The sequence below is a fragment of the Ambystoma mexicanum genome, chromosome 7q (assembly GCF_040938575.1).
Source record: "Ambystoma mexicanum isolate Mex_15411 chromosome 7q, UKY_AmexF1_1, whole genome shotgun sequence".
In the NCBI taxonomy this organism is placed as follows: Eukaryota; Metazoa; Chordata; class Amphibia; order Caudata; family Ambystomatidae; genus Ambystoma; species Ambystoma mexicanum.
This window is the reverse complement of record NC_090941.1, coordinates 301,326,513-301,350,091: the sequence shown is the minus strand read 5'-3', so window position 1 is coordinate 301,350,091 and position 23,579 is coordinate 301,326,513. Positions and strand designations below refer to the sequence as shown.

Below are 23,579 nucleotides of genomic sequence, written 5' to 3'. Positions count from 1 at the left end.
CGCAGCATTTTGAAGCAGCTGCCAAATCAAATAGCCGGGTGATTACAACTGAACGTAGCCCTAGGGTGTAGAAGAGACCCTGCCTAAGCAAACCGGTTTCTTAGGACCGCCTGCCCGAAAGCCGCGTCTGACCTAGAGACATTGTCTAGACAGTAGTGCTAGCAAAAAACCAAAAGGGTCAATTTGGCTGACTCTGCGAGCGGAGGTGAGACCCACGAGTAGGGCTATCGTCAGAGTGACCAACCTGATGTTCGGGGATGCCATTGGCTCGAAAGGTTTGTGCGCCAAGGCGCCCAACACTACATTGAGACCCCACAACAGGTGTTGCTTCTTTATGGGCGAGTAGAGCCAGCGGAAGGCCCGCCTGATGCCGCTTGACCACCGGGTTAGAGGAGGAAAAAAGACCCTCTTCCGTATTCCTGTAGGTACCTATGGTTGCCAGTTAAGTGCGGCATGTGTCGACCTGCACTCCGGAGTGGGCGAGGTGTGCCGAGAAGGCGAGTACGTCATCCAATGAGCACCTAAGGGGGTCAATTTCCTTAGAGTTGGCCCAATGACAGAATCCAGACCATTCGCTTTTATATTAGCTCCTGGTAGTTTTTCTTCTGGCGCCCTGGATGATCTCCAGGTTAGCCTGGGATAGGTTCAAGTGTTTCAGAGTGACCTGCTCAGAAACCACACTGCAAGGGCTAGCTTGTGCGACGCAGGGTGGAGAACCCGGACCCCCTGTTGGGTCAGGAGCAGAGCTGGGCCCAGTGGTAGGTGAATGGGGGGGCCTGTCCGATAGGCTGAGCAGCTCTGAGAACCACCATCTCGCCGACCACCAGGGAGCCATCAGAATGATGCTGAGGTGACAATTGTTTTATCATGCAGATCACCCTGTGAACCAGGGGTGAGGGTGGAAAGGCGTATGCAGTCATGTAGTTCCATTGTATCTGGAATGCATCGCCCAGGGAGCCAGGGCCCTGTCCCTGACAGGAGGCAAACTGCTGGCCTTTTTTGTTGTCTTGGGAGGCAAAAAGATCCACTTTGGGGTGCCCCCAACCGAGGAAGATCTCTTTCAGTACCAGGTCGTTCAGTTGCCACTCGTAATTGTCCACCCCCAGTCTGCTGAGCCTGTCCACCTCCAGGTTGGATTCCCCCAGGAGGTGGACAGCCATGAGGTAGATGTTTTCCAGAGCCTATTCCCACATGCTGACTGAGGTTGCATAGTGGAGGGGACCTGGTTACCCCCCCTAACCCTCTTGTTGACCTAGTACAAGCTAGTAGAGTTGTCGGTCTGGATAAGCACTGTCTTGCCCTCTATGAGGGAGGAAGGCCTTGAGGGCCAGCCATATGGCCTTCAACTCTAGCCAGTTGATGTGGGACTCCTGCCGGGTCCAGACTCCATGGACGCTGTGGCTGTCCAGAGTGGCTCCCGAGCCCACTAGGGAGGAGTCAGTCGTGGCAGTGACCTGAGGGAGAGGCTGCCAGAAGGGCTTGCCCCGCCATAGGTTGAAGTCCGCAGACCGCCAGGTGAGGCCCGGGAGGAGAGACGCGGGAATGACCACTTGCTCCGGTTGTGAGCCCCTCTTCCAATTCCAGGAGGCTGCGAAGTGCAGCTGCAGTCTCATCCCGAGTCTTGTGTGGGGGGCGGCTAAAAGGACCGCCGCTATAATGCCCAGTAGGTGTTGGTACTACCAGGCCGAGGTCACAGTCCTGGAGAGGAAGTGAGTAGTTTCTCTGTTGATTGCCGTGATCTTGTCCTCCGAAGGGGAAAACCCTCTCGGAGCAGGTGTCCCAGATGAGGCCAAGGAAGGTGAGCTTCTGTGTGGGTTGCAGCTGAGACTTCTTGAGGTTGATAGCAAACCCCAGTTCGTGGAGTGTGTTCATAAGCGCAGAGGAGGTGTGGAGAAAAGCCTCCAGAGATGAGGCCCGGACGAGCCAGTCGTTCAGGTATGGGTAGACTTTGTGGCCTTGGGCCCTGAGGAGAGCAGTCACCGGGTCCATCAATCTGGCAAATACCCTGGGGGCTGAATTGAGGCTGAAGGGTAGAACCTTGTATTGGAAATGGCAGCCCATGATCCTGAAGGACCGATGTAGCTGCCAAATCGGGACGTGTAGATACACGTCCTTCAGATCCAAGGAGCACATCCAGTCTCCCCTGTTCATTGTCTCCGCAACGAGAGCTGGCGTAACCATCTTGAATTTTTGTAGCGGAAGTAAGAGTTTGAGGGTGGAAAGGTCCAACATAACTCTCAGGCCCACCTGGTTCTTCTTCTGTATGGCGAAAATCCTGGAATAGAAGCCCAATCCTCTCTGCGAGGCTGGGACCTCTTCCACTGCTTGGCTCTCGACAAGCGAACGGATCTCCGCCAACAGAGTTGCTGTCCCAATCTGTGAGAGAGGAGGGGAGGAGGGAGGAGAGGAAGGGACCATGTGGATACAGACCAGATCCAGATATCCAAAATGTTTTGGCACAAAAAATTGCATGTGGGAAGCAAGCCTGCCCCCCCACTGGATACACATGGACCCAGAGGGGCGTGTCATGCCTTCTTTCCCTCCGAGGCTGTAGGGGAGGAGGGGGATTGGAAAAAGCCCATGCCCCCTCCCCCTTTTGTGGTTTCCTCCGATGCTGACTCAGGGAACGGTGATGTTGTCTGGACCTCTGTTCATGGAAGCTTCGGAACCCTCCAGACGTCCGCCCCTTGTCAGAGCGTTGATTGGACTGGGTGTGGCCTTCGAAGAATACATAAAGACTTAAAGTTTGAGAGCTGTTGTTCTTATCTAATTCTTCATCCATGGTGGAGTGGAAGAGGTCACTACCATCAAATGGAGGGTCCAATATGCATTCCTGGACGTCCGGGTTAAACTTGGTAGCTCGGAGCCAGGCCGTCCTTCTCATGTCCGTGGTAATGCAGATGGCCCGGCCAGAGGTATCGATATGGGCCACTGCGGACTCCATGATGTCCTGCGCTACCAGCCTGACTTCTCCTAATCCCACTTTGAAGCGAGCCTGGCTTTGTGGCGGAAGTTCCGGGAGGAAGTCCGCAATTTCCCACCAGATCCTTTGGTTAACGGCTGCCAGCATGGCATCGGCTTGACGCAAGGAGGCGTTGGAGTACAGCTTTTTCGCCATACACCTCCAAGATCTTCTCCTCCTTGCCTAAAAGCGGCGAGAACGAGGTGGCCGAGGATGACTGAGGCTTAGAATAGAGTGACGCTGCAGCGATCCCCAAGGAGTGCGGCCAAGGATGAAAGCAAGAGTGTATCCCCCTCCAACTGCCTGTACCTGGCGTTGAGGCGCCTATCGACAGGTTGGGCCGAGTGCGGCTTAAGCCACTCCTTCTTGGCCAGGGCAACAACGTCCTGCATCGGATCCACTTCTTGGAGGGGGGGGCCTTAGGGTGAGAACTTCTGTCAAGACCCCTTCCTCGGGCTGTTCGACCTTGGGCTGAGGAAAACGCAGGTATTCCACCAGGGCCGCAAGGCGTTCGTGGAAGGCCTTCACTGAAGATGGCGTGTCGGGGTCCTCTTCCTCGTCTGTGTCCACCTGAGTGCTCGTAGGGCCCAGAACTGGCGGAGGGGTACTGGGTGCCGTGGGCTGCAGTGTGGAGACCGGAGGCTGTTGCCGAGGCTGGTGTGGAACCGCCTGTACCGACAGAGGCAGGAGGGCCAGAACGAGAACCGGCAAGGGCAGCGCTGGGGCCTGAGGCACCAAAGCCATTGGACGAATGACTATGGGTACCGGTGGGGTGACCTGAGGGAGTGTGTCCATGATAGTATCCCGAAAGGATGGACCCCATCTGGGGTGTTCGCATCAGCGACAGAAACCTTTTGAAGAACCCGTCCTCTGAGGCAGGAGATATTGACAGAGTTGCTACAGGCTGCTGGGCCTGGGGCACATTCTGTCTGGGGTGAAGGGGGAACATGCCCCGCGCTGCTGATGTAAGCTGTAGGCCACATACCTGGTTGACACCAGTCCCACCATGTAACTCGTTCCTCCACCCGCTCTGCTAGAGGAGTTATCGGACGAGCAGCCATCTTGTCTGGCGTGGCGGCCATTTTTTATCAAGCTGCGTGCCAAAGTCATGGTGCCTGGCTCACTGGAAACAGCCCCGTCCACGACGCTTGGTGTTGGTACATAAGGCCTATCCCACACCTCAGGCCGGGGCCTGGAAGTCGTATTGCCCTGGGCAGAGCTGCCGGTAGTGCTACTTGAAGGCGCCCCCTCGGACATGATACTGAGTAAACACGGTAGAAGAACCTTGCAGTCCCTCAGCACTGATACCGGAAGGATCCGAAGACCCCTCGGCCGTGAGGACAGTAGCTGGACTAGCCTCAGTATGTGTGCTGGTGCTAGAACCCAGGAGGTCCCACCCGGTCGGGCGCTTCCTTGGAAAGGGGTCGCCCCTGCGGGGTGCGATGGTGAAAAGAGGTCTTGCCTTTGGCCTCGAGCAAAGTTGGACGAAGTCCTTCAGGTCCTCCGGAGGGGACTTCTGGAAGAGCTCCCTCCACCTAGCTAGTCTGTTCAGTGCAAGTGGTGTCAAGGCGTTGCACGTGGGACAACCCTCCCAGACGTGGTCGGGGCCAAGGCAGCAGAGGCAAAGGGCATGGGCTTTGAAGTGGACACCTGCTGAAGCCCGCTGAAGTCAACATGAACCGGGGAGGAGCGTGGCATCGAAGGACCAAGTATCTAGAAGAAAAAAAGACAAAGATAGAAGAATATCCGGGGAAGAACCCATGGTATTACATGGCCGAAGCCAAACACAGGAGCGCTGGTGATATCGGCCCGTTGCCGTCGACACAGAAAAGGGGACTGGGGAGTTGCGCCGGTGGGCAGAGTCAGGCAAGCACATGCTCCCAGGGCCGCACCCCTGTGTGCCTCTAAATTTAAAGGGGAAGAAGATTTTCTGAAGAAAAAGGTTCCGTCTTCCATCCCTCGCAAGGGACGCCCATACAGTATGGAGGAAAGGGGACGAGACATGAGAGTAACCTTGTGTATAAGAGTTTATTTGAATACTTGTCACTGTGAATCTCTGTGCAACTCCCCTACAGCTCACATTGACCCCTCTTGAAATAAGACTGGGTGCTCAACAAGCTACCAACCGGTCTAGTACAGACTTATACCAAAGGTTGGGTTCCTATTGCCAGGAGGTCAGGGTTGTTGTAGTGCACCCAAAGAGTACTGCATACAATCTTGCCTAACAAGACGCATCAAGAAGGATGCCCTTCTAACCCCATGCTTAAAGCAAGAAAGAATTAGAAAGCTTCAACAGGCCCAGAAGAATTGGGTGCGATATACAACGGCGGCGCGCTTACAGAGAGATGCAGAGTCTATGCTGGTCGTGCTGGTCCAAAAGGACTCTGGCGCTTTTTGTGCTCTCATCCAATCTAGAGGAAATGGGCCGGTTGGAACTTTGGTTAACTCACTGGGGGAAGCAAAGTGGGTGGAGCACTTTAAAGGCCTGTATGCATCTCCTCCGCTGGGAAGGAAAGGGACTGAGGGCGAGGTCTCGGTTAAGGAGACAGGACTACTGCTGGACCGTTCGGTCTGGAATTTGACAAGTGTAATAAATAGATGTAGCAATTTCAACGCACTGGGCCCTAATGGTCTTTCAAATCGCCTCCATAAAACTACCCCTCCATTATGGGTGGAAATACTACACTATTTATTTACAGATATTGCTCATACTCTAAAATTTCCCCCTACTTGGGAAACTGTTCACATTATTCCTATATATAAACAAGGGAAGAGAGAAGCCGCAAAACTACAGGCCCATCACTATCCTCGATGGAGATTCCAATTTTTTTTCCATATTACTCCTGGAACATCTTGAGGGCTGGGCCTCTAGTAATCTTTTTCCAAAATGGCAGACAGACTTAAGGGAATGGGGACACTTTTAAATGGTATGCTGGTGAAATGTCTACAGGGGCCAGCATGGGATAAGGGTGCTCGGCGCGCCCAGTGTATTTGGCCTCAATAGATCAGGCAGTGGCCTTTGATTCTTTAGATCGAGCACTTCTGTGAAGTAAGTTACACAGATGGGGGATTCCTCCGGGGCTCTTAAGACTACTTATAGGGACACTTAAGGAACCCAATATACAAATTTGCCTTAATCATCAAGGCAACTTATGTCGCCCAATTAAAACATTTACAGGAGTGAGACAGGGTTGTATACTGGCCTTTTCATGGCAGATATAGGACCCCACTTACAAGCCGCTGCACTGGCATCGCTCAAGATTGTATGGGGGATATTTTAATAAGATATGTAATTCTTAGTTTTGGTTCGCCCTCTTTTGAGGTACTTAGGATTTCTTTAAAAACTGCTTCATAGATGAAAAATGTTTTTATTAGGTTTCTCTATCCACAGGGTATTAAAAGAGAGTACATATAGCCGACTTTTTTGGAACTCCGACTCGAGCGGAGAAGTTTCCAGAGCATGACAAGTTTTCCATGCTCTCTTGGGAAGTACATAATCAAACCTTCCCAACCACACGGATACTCGTGGGGACCCCTTTAATTAGGTGGGATCCCCTGGCATTATCCAACCAGCTACCCACATGTTGACACATCAACCTCTAAGTGTCTGCCCAGCCCTGATGAATGTGGCCTCTATTCCACTGAAACCGGTAGGCTTTTTGTGGCGCCAATATCAGGAATAGCCCCAGACGAGTAGATAATCGACCTGAAACTCGCCGGACATCCTGATTTATGACTCCCCCTAAAAAAGATGGGAATCACTAAAACTTCTAAACTGGATTCTGATAAATAATGAAAAAGACCAGAACAGAAGAAAAAATACGGGAGAACTGAACTCTTAAGAAAAACTAGAAACAACTGGATACTACTTCTCAAGACGAATAAACACAAATATTCAATAGAAATACGTCTATATGTACTCTCTTTTAATACCCTGTGGATAGAGAAACCTAATAAAAACATTTTTCATCTATGAAGCAGTTTTTAAAGAAATCCTAAGTACCTCAAAAGAGGGCGAACCAAAACTAAGAATTAAATATCTTATTAAAATATCCCCCATAGAATTGATCAACCTGAGTCCTCAAATGTGTGAATATATAAGGGTATACTCAGGTATGAGACCCTTCCTTTGGTACTCTTGTGTCAAGTAATCACTCAAGATTGCACAAAATAAGGTGGTATGGACAGGGTATGAGGATCTTATTCTTTTATACTACTCCTTTGGGTCTGCAGTGGGTACTCAATGCCTTCACTACACTGGTTTGTGAAAATGCTCTGAAGGTGAATCCAGCTAAGACTAAAGTAATGGAAATCTCAAACAGGCAGAGGCCAGCATCCTATAAATGGAATACGCAAACCACACCAGTTGAGAGGATTGATTCTTTCATTTACTTAAGTTTTCTCATTTTAGCCAAACCCTCACTGATTTCAATTCAGGATTGGCTTAATTCCAAGGCAGTAAAACTGGCAAAGCAAATGCAACAGGTGGATGCTAGATTCAGCAAGTTTTCCTAGATACCCAGTATAAAACTTTACAAAGGTAAGACTATTTCAAAACTAACCTATGGAATTGAGATCTATAACCCTGGATTGATTGAATACTTGCCGTCTTTGGAAGCTCTCATTTGGCGCCTTGTTTTGCATCTCCCCCTTCCGCCCCTCACTCAAGCATCAGATATGAATTAGGACTGGTCTCTCTGAAGGCCAGTACATGTGGCAATATATTTCATTCTTTAGGAAGTCTCTAATTCCTGTAAGAAATTCACTCTGGGAGATGTTTGGTGAGGCGTTGGCGGGGAGGGGATCAAGTGCCCACTTGGCGTTGCAGGAGGTTGGTTGTTCAGAGAAAAATCTGATTGAAAATCCGGACAAGTTGAAAACATTGTTCTTTCAGGCCGACTGGGCGCAAACAGTCACGGCTTTCCATGCACATTCGGTTGCATCTCATCTTGCTTTTGACCATAAAAAGCAGGGTTGTTTGGACTCCTATTTATCTATATTTGCCAGCAGAGGGGCCTGCTCTAGTTTTTTATGATCTAGGTTAAATCTCATAAGAATTAGAGAGATCCTATTAAGATATGAGTTGGCCAACGAGGCCGAGTCCTTTTGTAGGTTTGTAAGAATGTCATGGTTAAAGAAACAACTTGACATCTGCTGCTGGGTTGTCCAGCCTTGCCACAAGTACAAATTAAATACCTGCATAAATTCATAAGAGACGATTTTGGCATCGCTGCCTGTCGGGAATCTTACATTGACTGTTAATACAGTGGTGGCATTCTTGGATTCTCTCCAACTCAAGCGGGAGACGGATGTAAAATAGTCGCCTCTTTAGTACTCGTTACGATTTGTCCATTGTATTTGAGATGCTTTGCTGGATTATGAAAAATGTGTTTCTCTTTTTTAATATTATTCCATTGTTCTTTTATGTGTTCATTTGTGCTATTTTTATCTTTGCTGATTGCATTTTATTTATTTTCTGAAAATGTTAAAGGTTAACTTGATTAACCAATAAAACAAAACAAAAAGGAGAGTTGCTGAGATGGCGAAAACCCTTGTTGCAGTGAATGTCACGGTCCGCGAAGCCTTGGAGAAGAACTGCAGACAAAGCCTAAGCACCCTGCAGTAATGAACCAGCGAGGGACTGGAGTTCAGATGGCCCCAGAGAAGTGACCAAGGTTTGTCATCCGCAAGAGCTCCTATTGTTAAATAACCGATTTTTGATGGAAATGATAGAGTACAGTCTAGTGCATCAAACGTATCAGTTAGATGTAAATTAAATAGCCGCTGCGTTGGCACACAGCCCTTTCTCAACAACCTAACTTAATCTTTATGTTTCCTTGTTGTACTCAATTATATTTTAATTCTAACTTTAACTTAACACGCAGCATCAATTATCTGCAGGCTGTTACACTACAAGAGAACCTATATAAAGTATACAAAATAAAAATTCCAGACTATAGATGTGCTATAGTTCAAGATTATATGAATACCCCTCCTTTTAATTGGTTCAAATATCAAAACTTAAGTTTCCAACAAGTCTGATTACATATTCTTTTCACAAGAGTTGCCACCGTTTGTATTGGAACCAAAATAATTTACATAATACAAACTAAGTCAAATACCAGGTTTGTGTTTAAACCCAAATAATATACATCTGTATAATAACACAAAAAGCCAAAGTCGCGTACCTAAATTAACTAATTAGAGCATGTGCTAATGTTTAGCCCCTTGGGGCTTTATCCAGTAAAGCATGTTCCCTTGTTTTACCAAAAAATATATATAGATGAGACAATGAATATGCACATTTGTATACAAAGTCAAACCACAGTATTCATTAACTCCTTTGAGAAATAACCTTCAAAATAATTATGAACAGTACAGTTGTGCGTTGCAAACATTCTTAATAGACAGTCCACTGATTTATTAATCAATACTCGGGTAAATGCATGATTTCTCATGCAAGTCTATTTGATTTTGCTGACAAAAATGGCTATACAACAGATCAATAATTGAACATTTATGTAAGGGATCAAAACTTGATATAAAAAGGTAACCTCAAAGTACCTTGACACATTATAGAATGTTCTCTTTTCCATAAAACAGTAGTGCACCCTATAGTAGTCTAAGCAACGTGATTTGCTCACCACAACAAATACGAGCGAGAACGCTCAAAATGGCAGCACAACATAACGCAGTGACGTCATGGAACAAATGATGCCACCGCGTTCTACTACCTCATAACGTGATGCTATAAACACTGTCCACAAGATGGCAGTGATCCTACATGTGGGACGCACCTTCATCTTGCAAAACAGTGCAAAATGGAATTGGTGAGTGTCTAAGCATGGATACCATATTAGTTGAACCAGTTAATGTTATAACTTACTTTAAAATGAAGGGCACTAAAGATGTCCCATCTATTTTTTAGACCAAACACCTATCAAGTATAATAGGAAGTAGAGGACACTAAACCTTATTGACAAGGGTGAAAATCACAAAATTGACAGAAGGTACTTAACTTATCATCCTTATACAACATTTATCTGAAAACATAATTTTGGGAAGCATATGGATATGTTGTGTTTTCAAGCCATAATATCAATTGGGCATTACACATTTCTTGTAGATAACAATTCTGGGGAAACCTGGCTGCTAACCATTAGTGATAATTTGAAGGATACTTCTTAAGACGTCCATCAAAGATTTGCCACTGATCTAAGCTATACACTTTGGGTTAACGGATACATTGTATAATTACACAAACTGTTGTTGAGAAGGAGCTAGTAGCATTACATCAAAAGAGATCTGCCTTTTATGTTATAGGCAGATAATCAAATACTGATCACCCAAATGCTCTCGAATTGATCGAGTGGAATGGATCCTAATTTTGGAGTAATCAAGAAATAAAACATTAATCAGTAGAGAGGAAAGACTGATGGGCAAGACCATAAAATGTAATTGATCAAGTACATTAAAAGGCAAATATGCACCATGTTCATTTGTATTATAATCCCAAAATGTTTTCTTTAGGTGTTAAAAGGATTCTGTAAAAATGTACTCTTATAATGAATCTTGGTGCTCAAAAGTGGTGTGGGGGAGCATTGTGGCACTGAGTCATCATGTGGGCATTCAATTACTGATCATCAGTAACTACAGCTTTTAAGGGCATCATTTTAGAATAATAGATGTACATTGGGGTTGATTTTGAAGGTTTTCTTTTTCACACTTCCTCTCTTTTTCTTACAACTGTTATTTTATCCCTTTCTTTAGATTTCTTATCCATAGTACGACTGTGGATTAAGAATGATTGCAACGCACAACTGTTATATATATATATATATATATATATATGATACATTACTCATCGTAATCTTAGTTCTGATGCTTGTATCTGCTTAGATCACATGCTGTGCATAGGCCGACATCTAGTGGAAGCTGCGGAGTATTACAGTTTGTTTTTCGAAACTCGAAAATGGGCGTCGACACAGGGCGTGCCAGTAATACTATCCCTAGTGTGACGTCCACTGTACCCAAGATCCCTCACGCGTCTAGGATCCTCAGATTGTATTTTTTCTGACATGAGGTAGCATGAGGAGTAGCGTGAGTACAGAGAATCCAAGCAGATAGACAGAAAGGTAAGACTACAAGCAATCATGCGCCTTCTCTCAGAGGGGAGGAAGGGTGGGTTGCATGTGAATCGAAGCAGATACAAGCATCAGAAATACGATTACGGTGAGTAATGTATCCCTTCTGAGGCTTGTGGAATCTGCTTAGATCACATGCTGTGCATAGATTAGCGAGCAGTACCTGAAGAAGGAGGTGGGATGTGAGAAGGGTCATGAGCAAATAAGTGTCTTAGAACCGCTTGTCCCACTTGTGTATCTGCCTTGGAATGGGTGTCAATGCAGTAATGCTGAGTAAAAGTGTGAATAGAGCTCCAAGTAGCTGCTTTGCAAATGGTGTCAAGGGGTACATTTGCAATGAAAGCCAGAGTGGCCCCAATGCCTCTAGTAGAGTGGGCTCTTGGCGTGAAAGGCAGAGTTCTTTCAGAGAGTGAGTAACAGCTGGATACAGTTAATAATCCACTTCGAGATGGCACCTTTAGAGACGCGATCCCCCTCTCTGCCTGTAGCTACGGAGACAAACAGTTGATCTGTTTTTCTTAGCGGTCTGGTTTTATTTACATAGTAGAGGACCGCCCTACGCACATCTAGGGTGTGTAGTTTCACCTAAGCCGAGCTTTGCGGGTCCTGGAAGAAAGCCGGAAGCTCGATGGACTGGTTTACATGGAATTTTGATATAAACTTAGGTGAGAACCTAGGGTGTGTGCGTAAAACCAGTTTGTCTTTATGGACAGTAAAGTAGGGATCCTGCACTGACAGAGTCTGAATTTCACTGACCCTTCTTATAGAAGTAATAGCTACTAAGAAGGCCGTTTTATAAGTCAGGTGTTTGAGACTGCTTTTATGCATGGGTTCGAAGGGGGGTCCCATGAGCTTGGCTAGCACCACATTAAGGTCCCACCCTGGTGGTGGGTTTGAAATAGGAGGGTGAAGTCTCTTTACTCCTTCCATGAAGGCTTTAACTACTGGTACTTTCCACCACGAGATCTTGCTATGGGAAGTGGTGTATGCCGACAGGGCTGCCAGGTGTACTTTCAGTGAGTTAAAAACCAGTCCTGCATCTAGCAGGTGGAGCATGTATGTAACAATAGTGGAAGGAGTGCAATCAACAGGGTTGATTTGTCTACTCTGGCACCAGATAACAAACCTCTTCCACTTGTCAAAGTAACAGTGCCTTGTGTTTGGTTTCCTAGATTCCTTTAGGATGTCCATACAACTCTGAGGCAAATTGAGATGTCCAAACTCTATGACCTCAGGAGCCATGCTGCCAGGTTCATTGAGTTGGGTTGCTGGTGCAGTGTTTGACCTTGGTGCTGGGACAGTAGGTTGTACCAGGTGGAAGTTTGATGGGCTTGCACACCGCCATCCTGCGTAGGTGTGGGAACCACGGTTGTCTTGCCCACATGGGAGCAACTAGGACGAGCGTCATCGACTCTCTGTTCATCTTGTTCACCACTTTCCTGATGAGAGGAGTTGGTGGAAAAAACGTACGCAAACATCCCTGACCAGTTCATCCACAGGGCGTTCCCCTGGGAGTCTGGTTGGGGGAACCTGGATGCAAATCCTGGGCATCGTCTGTTTTCGCTTGTGGCGAATAAGTCTATAGTGGGGAAACCCCACTGAGAGAAAATATCTTCTACGACCTCTCTGTGTAGAACCCATTCGTTTTCCTCTGGGAGGGAGTCTCTGCTCAGAGCATCCGCTAGGGAATTGAGCTCCCCTGGAACATGTTGTGATGACAGGAAGATGTTCCGTCTGAGTGCCCATATCCATATTTTCTGGGCAAGCTTGGACAGATTTGGCGAACTAGTCCCTCCTTGCTTGTTCAGGTAGATCATGGCTGTTGTGCTGTCCGTCCGGATTTGCACTGACAGGTTTAGTAGGTGGGGCTCAAACGCTTGAAGCGCTCTGAATACTGCCAGAAGCTCTAGCAGATTGATGTGGTTCTTGGCCACTGAGGGAGACCAGAGACCCTGAGCTATGTGGTGGAGATGGTGAGCTCCCCACCCAGTCAGACATGCATCTGTAGTGACTACTGCCTGTGAAACGACCACTAGATCGTCCCACTGACCACTTGCCTGAGACCACTGTTTCGCCAACCATTCCTGCATGGGACGCAGGCGCGCGTGGGGTACCAGGTAAATACATGACGCCATCATGCCCAGTAAACACATTGCTTTGCGTACCGTTATTTGTTGACCGGACTACTAATGCGGAATTTGCAGTAGTATATTCCGAATTCTTTCTTCTGAAGGAAAGGTCAACCCCTCTTGAGTATCTAGGATTGCTCCTAGGAACTGTTTGGAGGTGCTTGGCACTAGGCTTGACTTTTTCTCGTTGATTGAGAAGCCTAACTCGTGGAGGAGGTCGATAGTCCTTTGAATGTTTTTCCTGCAAATTCCTGGGGTTTCCCCCGTTATGAGCTAGTCGTCCAGATAAGGGTACACTGGGATTGCCTCCCTGCGTAGGTGTGCAGCCGCCACCGCCAGTACCTTGGTGAATACCCTTGGTGCTGAAGCTATCCCGAAGGCCAGTACCTTGAATTGGTAGTGTCGACTGTCCACCTTGAAGCGCAAGTACTTTCTGTGCGCTGGGAACATGGAAATATGAAAATAAGCATCTTTCATATCCAAGGTTGCCATGTAATCCCCCTTTTTTAGGAGGGGGATTACCTCTTGTAGCATAGTCATACGAAACTTTTGGGGCTTGACATACTTGTTGGCAAGCCGTAAATCCAATACTGGGCGCATTGTCAAATCTTTCTTTGGCACAAGGAAGTAAGTTGAATAAATACCCTTGTTTACCTGGTGTCCCGGGACGAGTTCCATCGCGTCCTTTTCTAGCAGAATGGCGATCTCCTCGAGGAGAATCTTCTGATGTTCTAAAGAGTGTACTCTTTGTCGTGGAGGATGGTTCCGGGGACGCTGCAGTAGTTCTATACAATATCCTGTGGATACTGTTGACAGCACCCATCTGTCTGGTGTGATCCCTTCCCAAGCCTGGGTGAAGTTGGAAATGCGTCCCCCTACTGGGGTTGCGTGAGAAGGGACCCTGAACTGAGCGTCACTGCTTTGGTGGAGGCGTGCCGCCTCCCTTGCTGGGGCTGCCTCTGCCTTTACCACGACCTTTCCTATTACCCCTGCCGTAACCCTGGGTAGACTGTTGGCTGTTCCACTGTGTACCCTGCCCCTGGGAATAGTTAGATCCTCTCTGGGAATTTTGGCCGCATGAGCGACGAAAATTACTATTCCCTCTCTGGTTAGGGGGTTTATTGGTTAACTGGCCAAGGGACTTGAGTGTCTCGTATTCGTCCTTGGCATTCTTCAGTGCGTCTTCGACAGCCTTACCAAACAACAGATCGGCTTCCACCGGTTTGTCCAACAATGATGCCTGGGTTTCTGCCTTAAAACCAGACTGCCATAACCACGCATGTCTCTTGATAACAGTGCCTTCTGCTATCAATCTGCCTGCGTTGTCCGCTGCGTCAAAGGTTGCTTTCAAAATGCAACCAGACACGGCTCTACCCTCTGCGGAAATCCGAGCTAACTGGCCCTTTAAAGGTTCAGGAGCAGAGGCTATGAGTGCCGTGACTTCTTCCCACTGATGGCAGTTGTAGCTGGCCAACAGGGTGGTGGAGTTTGCAATCCTTGCTTGATAGGCGGACGTTGAGGCTACTTTCCTGCCGAAACCATATAGTTTTTTGCTCTCCTTGTCGGGAGGAGCTTCGGACGATGACAAGGGTGTTCCAGCCCTCTTACGAGTGTTAGTGACAACTAGGGAGTCTGGCTTGAGATGCCCTCTTATATAGAGAGGGTCAGACTCGGCTGCCCTGAAAAGTTTTTCAACCCTGGGATTGACTGCTCTGGTGAGGTTCGGGTTCACCAGGGACGGGTCTATTCTTCGCTGAATGGATAGGGATGGTCTGGGCAACAGGCCTCCTTTCTCCCACTAACTCCTCTGCAAAGTCCCTCTCCTCCTGGACACCGTGGGTGTCAATATGGAAATGTTCTGCTGCACGTGTGAGAACCTCGTTTAGGAGGGGTTGGTTATCGACAGGGGAGTCGGTAACCGGGGCTTCGTTTTCTACCGGGGAATCTACTCTGTATGTTTCCGGGTCTTCCTCTCCCTCTTCTTGGTCCTCATCATTCCCATAGTAGCCCGTCCCGGTTTGCTCTTCTACCATGCCGAATTCTTGGTCCTCACCAAAGGAAGCCTCTCCTTGATACAGTGAGTATGGTCTTGAGTATGGTTGTACCACGAAGGGGTCTGTAGACCTCATCGGTGTTTCAAACCGGGGCTTCTTACTCGGGGGGATAGGATCATTAGAGCCTGAGGGTGTCGCCCCTTGTGGATCATACGAAAGGAAATGTTCTGGATTTTTATTGTAAAAATCAGCCAAAGAAGACATCCTTGACATGACCCTATCTATGTCTTCACTTGACCATTTTTTTGGAACTGGGAACGACTCTCTCAGCAAGTCTCTGGGATTTATCTTGAGAAGATTTGCTGGTTTTAGACATATCAGCAGACCTGGTTTTGTCTGTCTGTTTAGGGGGAGTGGTGTGTTTCACAGGAGTGAAAGAGTGCAAAGGCTGCTTCTTCTGCTGATTTCCCCCCTCCCTGTGAGTGGAAAAATGTTTTCCCTGTCCTTTTGTGGCTCCGGAGGTTTTCGACGCCTGGCGTCGAGGATCGGGGGTAGGGTCCCTGTCCTTCGAGCTCCGACTCCTGGAGCGCGGCCTGGGGGTGGAAGTCGTCTTCGTGTTCCGACGATCGAACTTCTGTTAGCCTAGGGAGCGAGGCACTCTTGGCAAGAGTGGATGATTGCCTGGAGTCATACGGCGATCTTGATCGAGAGCGCCCAGAGGACACCGAATCGGACCGTTCTGTTTGTGCCTCTTTCCGAGAACTCGACGTCGTCGAGTCTCGGTTGGACTTAGCGTGTTTAGTGTGTGTGTGGTGTGTGAAGCGCTTGTGTCGCCGGGGGTCTTCCCCATAGCCGCCCTGCCGGACGACCTTCCGAGGTCGGGGACTTGCGCTTAGCTGTCTTTCGACGCCGTAATGCCCTCGCCATCCGAAAGTACGGCGTCGCTGAAGGCGCCCTCCGCTGCCATGACCGCCTGCCTGGCGTGGTGGGCCCAACGCTTCGTCGAACGGTCCTTAAGTGTCTTAGGTTAAAACCTACTACACGCTCTGCAGTTCGCTTCGGGGTGGTCCCTCGGCAAGCAGAGATTGCACGTGGCGTGCCTGTCGACCCAGGGGTATTTGCGATTGCACTTGGGGCAGAATTGAAAAGGGGTACCCTCCATACGCACCTTGAGGCAGTGGGCTGTTAAGTGTAGGAAATGTATAAGGTGTACCTATATACCAAGAGTGTAGAGTATGTACAACCCCCCACTCTCCCTACTTGCAGGGCCGAGGCCAGAGGCCTTACAAGGCCCGGGCCGAGGCCAGAGGCCTTCCGAGGCCCAAATCCGTTGTGCAGCAGCCGACGGTCGATTTCTTCTCCAGCCGGCGTCGAGTGTCGAAGTTCGACGTTGGGAAGGGGAAGGATGTAAATAAATTATTCTTTTAGCAAAAGTATGGCTAAGGCCAGGGGACTCCGCAAAATGCTTCCGACCAGTATGGCGGAAAAAAACAATCTGAGGATCCTAGACGCGTGAGGGATCTTGGGTACAGTGGACGTCACACTAGGGATAGTATTACTGGCACGCCCTGTGTCGACGCCCATTTTCGAGTTTCGAAAAACAAACTGTAATACTCTGCAGCTTCCACTAGATGTCGGCCTATGCACAGCATGTGATCTAAGCAGATTCCACAAGCCTCAGAAATATATATACAATTTTGATGAATGTAGGATCAGAGAAAACTAAAGAGGTTATTTCTCAAAGAAGTTACATGAATACTGTGGTTTGAGATTTTTGCATTTCCATTGTATGATCTATATATATTTTTTGATAAGACAAGGGAATCATACTTACCTGGATAAAGCCCCAAGGGGTGAAACATTAGCACGTGCTCTAATGAGTTAACGTACGTACGTGACTGAGTTAGGCTTGTTTTATTCTACAGATGTATATTATTTAGGTTTAAACACAAACCTGGAGTTTGTTTTGTGTCGGTTATTATTTTGTTTCCAATACAAGTTTTGATATTTTAAAAATGTTTTTAATAATTATTTATCACAGAGGATTCCCAGTCTGACAACGGGGAATATTCAAGCATCTGAATCTATGAAAGATCCAATGCTGGAGAAGGAATGTTATTCATATAATCTTGAACGATAGTGCATCTATAGACTGGAATTTTGAACTTTACTATAATACTGGAAATTCCCTATTTGTGGCACTTATCCAACAGAGCTATCGGCCTGCAGTTCTGAAGATTGTCCCTCAAACTTTTTTTATATATGGGGACTATATAGCTTTGTTTCCAAGTTCTAGGAAGCAGCACTCTCAAAATATTCCCCCAAATAGATCAAAGGATCTAAGTCCATAGTGTGGGATCTGCTTTTAAGGACAGTATACTTAAGCCGTCCGGTCCCATCGCCTTTGATCTCTTTGCTTTAATGATAAGACGCTCAATCTCACCAGGTGTGAAATGTTTGACCCACCTTCTTAATTTCACAGTGTCCAAGTGAATAGTTGTTGCCACCGTTTGTATAAAAGTTTTCCTGATAGAACAAGCACCAGGTATCTTCCAAGATTGTAGTTAGCTGAATTTCTGAATGTCAATGACCCAACTCAATCATCAGCCACAATTTCTTAGTATTATTGGTTATCAAAGTATGTATTATTTCAGAACCATCCTTTTGATTTCGTCGGCATCCAGTAGAATTTCATCCAGTTCTTATACTGGGTTTTTAGTTTACCTTCAATGCACTTTGCATGTAGTTTTCCCCACACCATTTCTAAAGACCTCAGGTTTTGCCTTATCATTTTCTTCCTCTTTGTATCGCTTGATCAAAATAATGGCATCTTTGCACTCTTTGAAAATTAACTATCAGTTATTTTCTTTTAACTCCAACACCCTGCATAATATTTTTAATTTCAGGCATTAATATTAACTGTGTTATATATACACACACACACACACACACACACACACACACAACTGTGGTGATAGGCATATCTATACGTGGTGCCACAGAGATCAACATTTTAATATGCTGTACAAAGTTGCCTAATTTATTTGAATGTTTAAAGTTTGGTATTGCACTATATATTATATGCTATTATACCTTTTGCCTCACCTCCACGCCATAGAGCTGGGAATATCCCCATCAAATGACCTGCCTTTAAACGTATTTAGTTCCTACAAAGACCTGTTTCATAGTAATTCCTGACATTAGGCCTGAAGTACACGAGAGGGCCAGTTATTCGCTTTGTTGAGTAAACCACATCCTTTTGTCTTCTTTACCAGTGGTTGGGGAGCCTTGTGCAGTTTGTTATAAGAATGCAATGTGTTTCAGTAACCATAATTTAAAGCCACACAGTTGTCGTCTTACATAGGACTCTAACAGGTTCCATTAATTTACTGAGAACGAAATTTCTCTCCCGTGGGCTTTTGTGCACATTTTCCTACTAGTGGTTGGTGATCCATTTTAGCAGTGTTTTTCCCCTCGCCAGGAAGACCAGAACTTCTTTACTCCCTTCCCGATTCCTCTGCAATTGTCCTGGCATCATCGTGAACAGATAATCCCTTCAGTGCATGCACTGATAGTTTTGCTGAACAAGAGTTCTGGAGCGGCTGTCAATGTTCGAGCTCCAGTTTCAGGGCAGCAGCAGCGTTTCCACAGAGTCCAGCGGAAATACTGAAAAAGGAGTTCCCACACACAGGTGCAGACTTCCCTTAGTTACATGAGTGCAGTCAACTTTCACAGTTGTCACCTTATTAAAGGAGACTTGGGAGCAGCAATTCCAGGGTGTCTTTAGCCAATGGAGACGCTACCGTAATCCCCTACTCATTACATGTTAAAGTTAAATCAGAGTTAGTCCCTAGAGAATAAGTTACTTTTTAAAGCATAACATTACGGCAAAAACCTTTCAAATAGGCGTGTAGAGGAATTCTGCATCAACACTTTAGCCAAATTGGCAGCTTCAGATTACTTGTGGGAGGTCGCCATGTTGGTTGCGTGTTGTCGGGATAGACTCAGGAGAAAGTAAGCACAGCACATTCACTAAGGGCTACCTTGTAGTGTTTTCTTCTAACAGGTTGAGCTGAGGGAGTGGCGAGAATTATCATCAGGAATCATCTCTGGCTTTCGTTATTTTGTCCCTTGTCCGAATTCCCCTTCCCAGTCTGTTCAGCAATAGAGACCTGTGTAACTATGGGTTTCTAGTGCTAGATGGTAAGGGACTAGTGGACATAAAGGCTCATGCAGTGACATTAGGATTTAAGTGTCAATTCGCTATTATTTAAAAACACTATTGTTAGGGACAATAACACTATATTCTGTTTTAATACATCAAAATAGGTAGGAATACAATCCACTTTTTTTTCTCAGAGAAAAATGGGACCCCATTTGATGTTTTCTTACATTGTGGTTAACTAACCATAATTTCTTAAGAATGTAAAATAATCTAAACAATTTAAGTGGGATATTGGGCACCATGAACATATAACATAACCACACTGAGTCCTGACTTTTCAAATAACCAAAATATTGACTAAAGCCCTAAATCTAAGATCACAAAATGCATCGGTCACGGAGCCTTACGCTGAAATGCATTCCAATTCCATGCTTGGTTATCACATCATGAAGTCTATTTTTTTCAAAAACTGCTTGTTCAATTGTATGTTGTTAATTATGTTCTTATTTTACTGGCTGACCAACTCATCTAACTTTCTACCACCAGTTTAAAAAAAAAAAGAAACATTTATAGTCAGACTGATAAACTTGTACTCAAATCAAGCACCTCATGACTTTGTCATTGCATCTTAGTTTGCACTGAAACTAAATGTGCATTAACAAATATACTAAATCTACTCACAAAAGAAAAATAAATGTTGGCTTGGATGTTATTTGGAAGAAGACTTGCTTCAGATGAGCATAGGGACTTGGGAATGGTGCTTTTCTGACTAACTCCAAATTAAGAGACAACATTTTACACATCTTCACAAACTGACCATGAACAGAAAACAAAAACTAAGAAGTTAGTCTATGAAACCCAAGCAACAGATATTTCCACTTGTGTCCAATTCACAAGCATTATACCATTGTTATTCCTTAAAATATAATAAGAAATCTTGGATGGCTGAAAATGTACAGCCGATTTGTGTCACAATGGACTTTGTGACCAGGAACACAAGTCAAAAAGTGTTTTGCTGGTTCTGTATTTCACAGTGTTATTAGCTTACCCGCCAGGTACTCTGTCAGGACGTCCACTACTGACGCAGCTTGCTCCATACCCAGTACAGTCTCCGCAGACTGTACACACCATGCACTGTTCTAGCTTCCATTTGTGCACACCTGGAGGACACATCATAGACTTTTCGTCCTTTTCATCAAGTTCTTCTTCCAGGTCTTCATCCATTGCCGTTGCCATGTTTTCAACTCCAAATCCTACAATAGTTAATTTCTCTTTAAAGCACAGATATTTTTGCATGCATTTATCGGTTTTCAACTGGTTACACAAGAGTTATAAGACTATTACATCATGTATGTATATAATACACACACACCTATACATACGTATACACACAGAACAGAATGGACTTATTTTTGCGGAAACTGTAAGGGAGTTTTACCAAAGTCCACCTGTGATACGACTGTAGAAAACCCACTCTTAGATGTACCGACTCCCTACTCTTAGGTTTGGCCTGAACTACTCCAAAAGGTTTGGTAGCGTTGGCCGAGCAGCCAGGTTTAGTCTAGGAGGGAGAAGGGCTGTAGTTGAGTACAAAGACCTTTGAGTGCATTTGTAGTCAAGGAAACACCAACACACTGTCATACAGAAGTTATAATAATATGGTTAATTATATATACTAGGGCAATGTTAAATCCCCACAGTTCAGTTAAGTAAAAATAGCTCACACAGATAGATATATACATTAGATATTTGTTGTTGCAACACTCAGTTCAATAGTACACCTTTGGATGTGAAACGTGTAAGTATCAAAAGTAGCTGTAGGTTATTAAATCATTCACCAACCAACATTTACTAAACAGCAATACTGGTAAGGTAGATACATTTGTGTACGCCTGAACTTTAGAAGTTCAACCCTATCTGGTGAATGAGAGTCTCAAAAGTCAGAAGGAGGTTCGGAAGGCAGACACTGTCAAAGTTGTCAAATATCAGAAGCGCTTTCCTAGCAAATAAGTAATGGAATTGGATTCAAAGGATTCAGCGGGGCTAGATAGGTCACCTGAAGGATTTCAGCCTCCAGGACGGATGTCTTTAGGCACGGGAGAACACTGTTGGGTCATCTGCCGCCACAACGTGACTCAGGAAGCGCAGGAGGAGCGAACAGCAACACAAAAACTGCTCCGGTAAGTACCCAGGAGCCAGAGAGTACCTTCTATGAGGAGGAACAATGGCATTAGTAGGTCCACACAGGAAGCCACAGCAGCTTTGGGTCTCTGGCCTTGGTGGCTAGAGGAGGACATTTTCGCAGAAGCAGACCATCAGACTTGCTCACAGGAATGCTCAGCAGATCTTTGTGGCACTTGGTTGTGTAGGCGCAACACAGGCTTTGTAGCAGCGACCATTGTCACCGGGCATACTTTCGTCCTTCTCTCGGGCCTCCACTCTTCTTAGGGGACTTCTAGCATCAGGATGGAGACTCTCCTGGACCTCTGTCTGGGCCTACAGTTTGCAACCAGAACTGCGCTGGACGAGACGATGCACTGTAGCAGTGCCAGAGGTCCTAGGGTATTCGGTTATTGTAGGCCTGGAAGGTCACAGCACTTCGTGAGATGGCTCAAACTGTGGCTCGTCTGAGACTGGTTAGGGCCACCAGTCCAAGGGAGGAGGTAATCCGGTCTGGATCTTCCCTGTCGCTCAGAAGAGATGGCTGGAGAAGCAGCGGTCAACTCAATCAGCTTTTGTGGTTGCTAGAGGTAGTGCAGACGTCTTCTTTTTTTCTTCTTCGGAATGGATCTTCCAGTGTTCGACTCTGGCTTAAACATCAAGACCATAGCCTTTTATGCAGTAACGAAGCTAATCAGCATGCAACATTCAAACCGTGGATGGTGGCTGTCCTCAGAGGACAGCCAGGCACCCAGTCAGAACTGGATCTAAGAAGACATACTCGAGGACAAAGACCGGAGGAGTTTGTGTCCTCCCAGCTTCCTGTCCTCTTACACACACTAGCGCCTCCAGGCGGCCTTCTCAATTGAGTCAATCGAAGACAAAGGTGTGAGCAGCACTTCCCGATTCAGGTTACCAGAGGAAGGCTCCAGAAAGTGCAAACCATCATGAGTCGGTGAAAAAAAGAAGACAAGCCACATTTTATGTCAATGGTAACCTATCCGTCCCATACCGCAGCTGCGACAGCAGCCGGCGTGTAAAATTCATAAAAGTCGGTAGAAAATATCCACTGCCATCAGCCAATCAGACAGACTTGCCACTGTAACTAGAAAGTTACAGGAGAAGTGAGAAAAGGGATACAATGGGCCTCATTACAAATCAGGCGGTCCGGAAATAACGGTGGCGGTAAACCCGCCGCCACCGTTGTTTCCGGACCGCCTGATCCCGACTCCTGCAGGTGGGAGGTGATGTTCCCGCCAGGTTTGACCTGGCGGGTTTAACACCGCCCGCCTGCAGGCGGACGAGGAAACACCGGCAGCATTACGAGATGCTGCCGGTGTTTCCATGATCCCCATTGAGTCCTGGAGGACTCAATGGGAATGGGGATTAACACCATTCCGCCTCCGTGATTCCCAGAAAAACGGGGTTGTAATGCCCCAGTAATTCCGGGAATCACGGAGGCAGAATGGTAATACGAGTCCGGCGGTAACCAGGCGGTTTTACCGCCTCGGTTACCGCCGGACTCGTAATGAGGCCCAATGTATCCCCTCAGCACTGCACATAAGGTGGGGTGTGCTGTTCACACAAACGATGAGCATTGGAAGGAAAACCAAAGAGGGAAGCTCAAAGAGCTTCCAGCAATACTGCACAGAAGGTGTGTGCTGCAATAGGAAAATACAGATGCCATAAGAAAATGCAGGAAAGCAGACTCCAAGAGAAATCAAAAAAGGGTTTACAGAGAAAAGAATGAGTGAGTGAGGAAAAGGGTTGCCACTCACTTAGGAGAGTCAGACAAAAATCAAATAGGGCAGCAAAAAGTGCTGGCGTACTCACCAAGTGGGGAGAATTACAGACAAGATGAAAATTCTACCGAACAAAAACAGACTGTCCATGTCCACCAAGAAACTATGGAAGGCCAAGAGAACGAGAGGATGACTTTATTACAACTGACTTAAAGTTCTCTGGAGAGCATGCTTCATGCATGATGCAGATATAGTTGGTCAGTTGGGCTAAAACTAGAAAATA

At 46.4% G+C, this 23,579-nt stretch overlaps 1 protein-coding gene across 12 annotated transcripts in view; it reads right to left on the bottom strand.

Annotated features, from left to right (window-relative positions):
• The window catches only part of MYCBP2 (MYC binding protein 2), a 3,160,061-nt gene that overhangs the window by 2,572,719 nt on the left and 563,763 nt on the right, over positions 1-23,579 (bottom strand). For all 12 annotated transcript variants that reach the window (XM_069639721.1, XM_069639717.1, XM_069639718.1 and 9 more), the window contains exon 15: positions 20,443-20,647. In XM_069639721.1, coding sequence (XP_069495822.1) covers positions 20,443-20,647 — 205 coding nt within the window. The remainder of the gene's footprint in view (positions 1-20,442; positions 20,648-23,579) is intronic.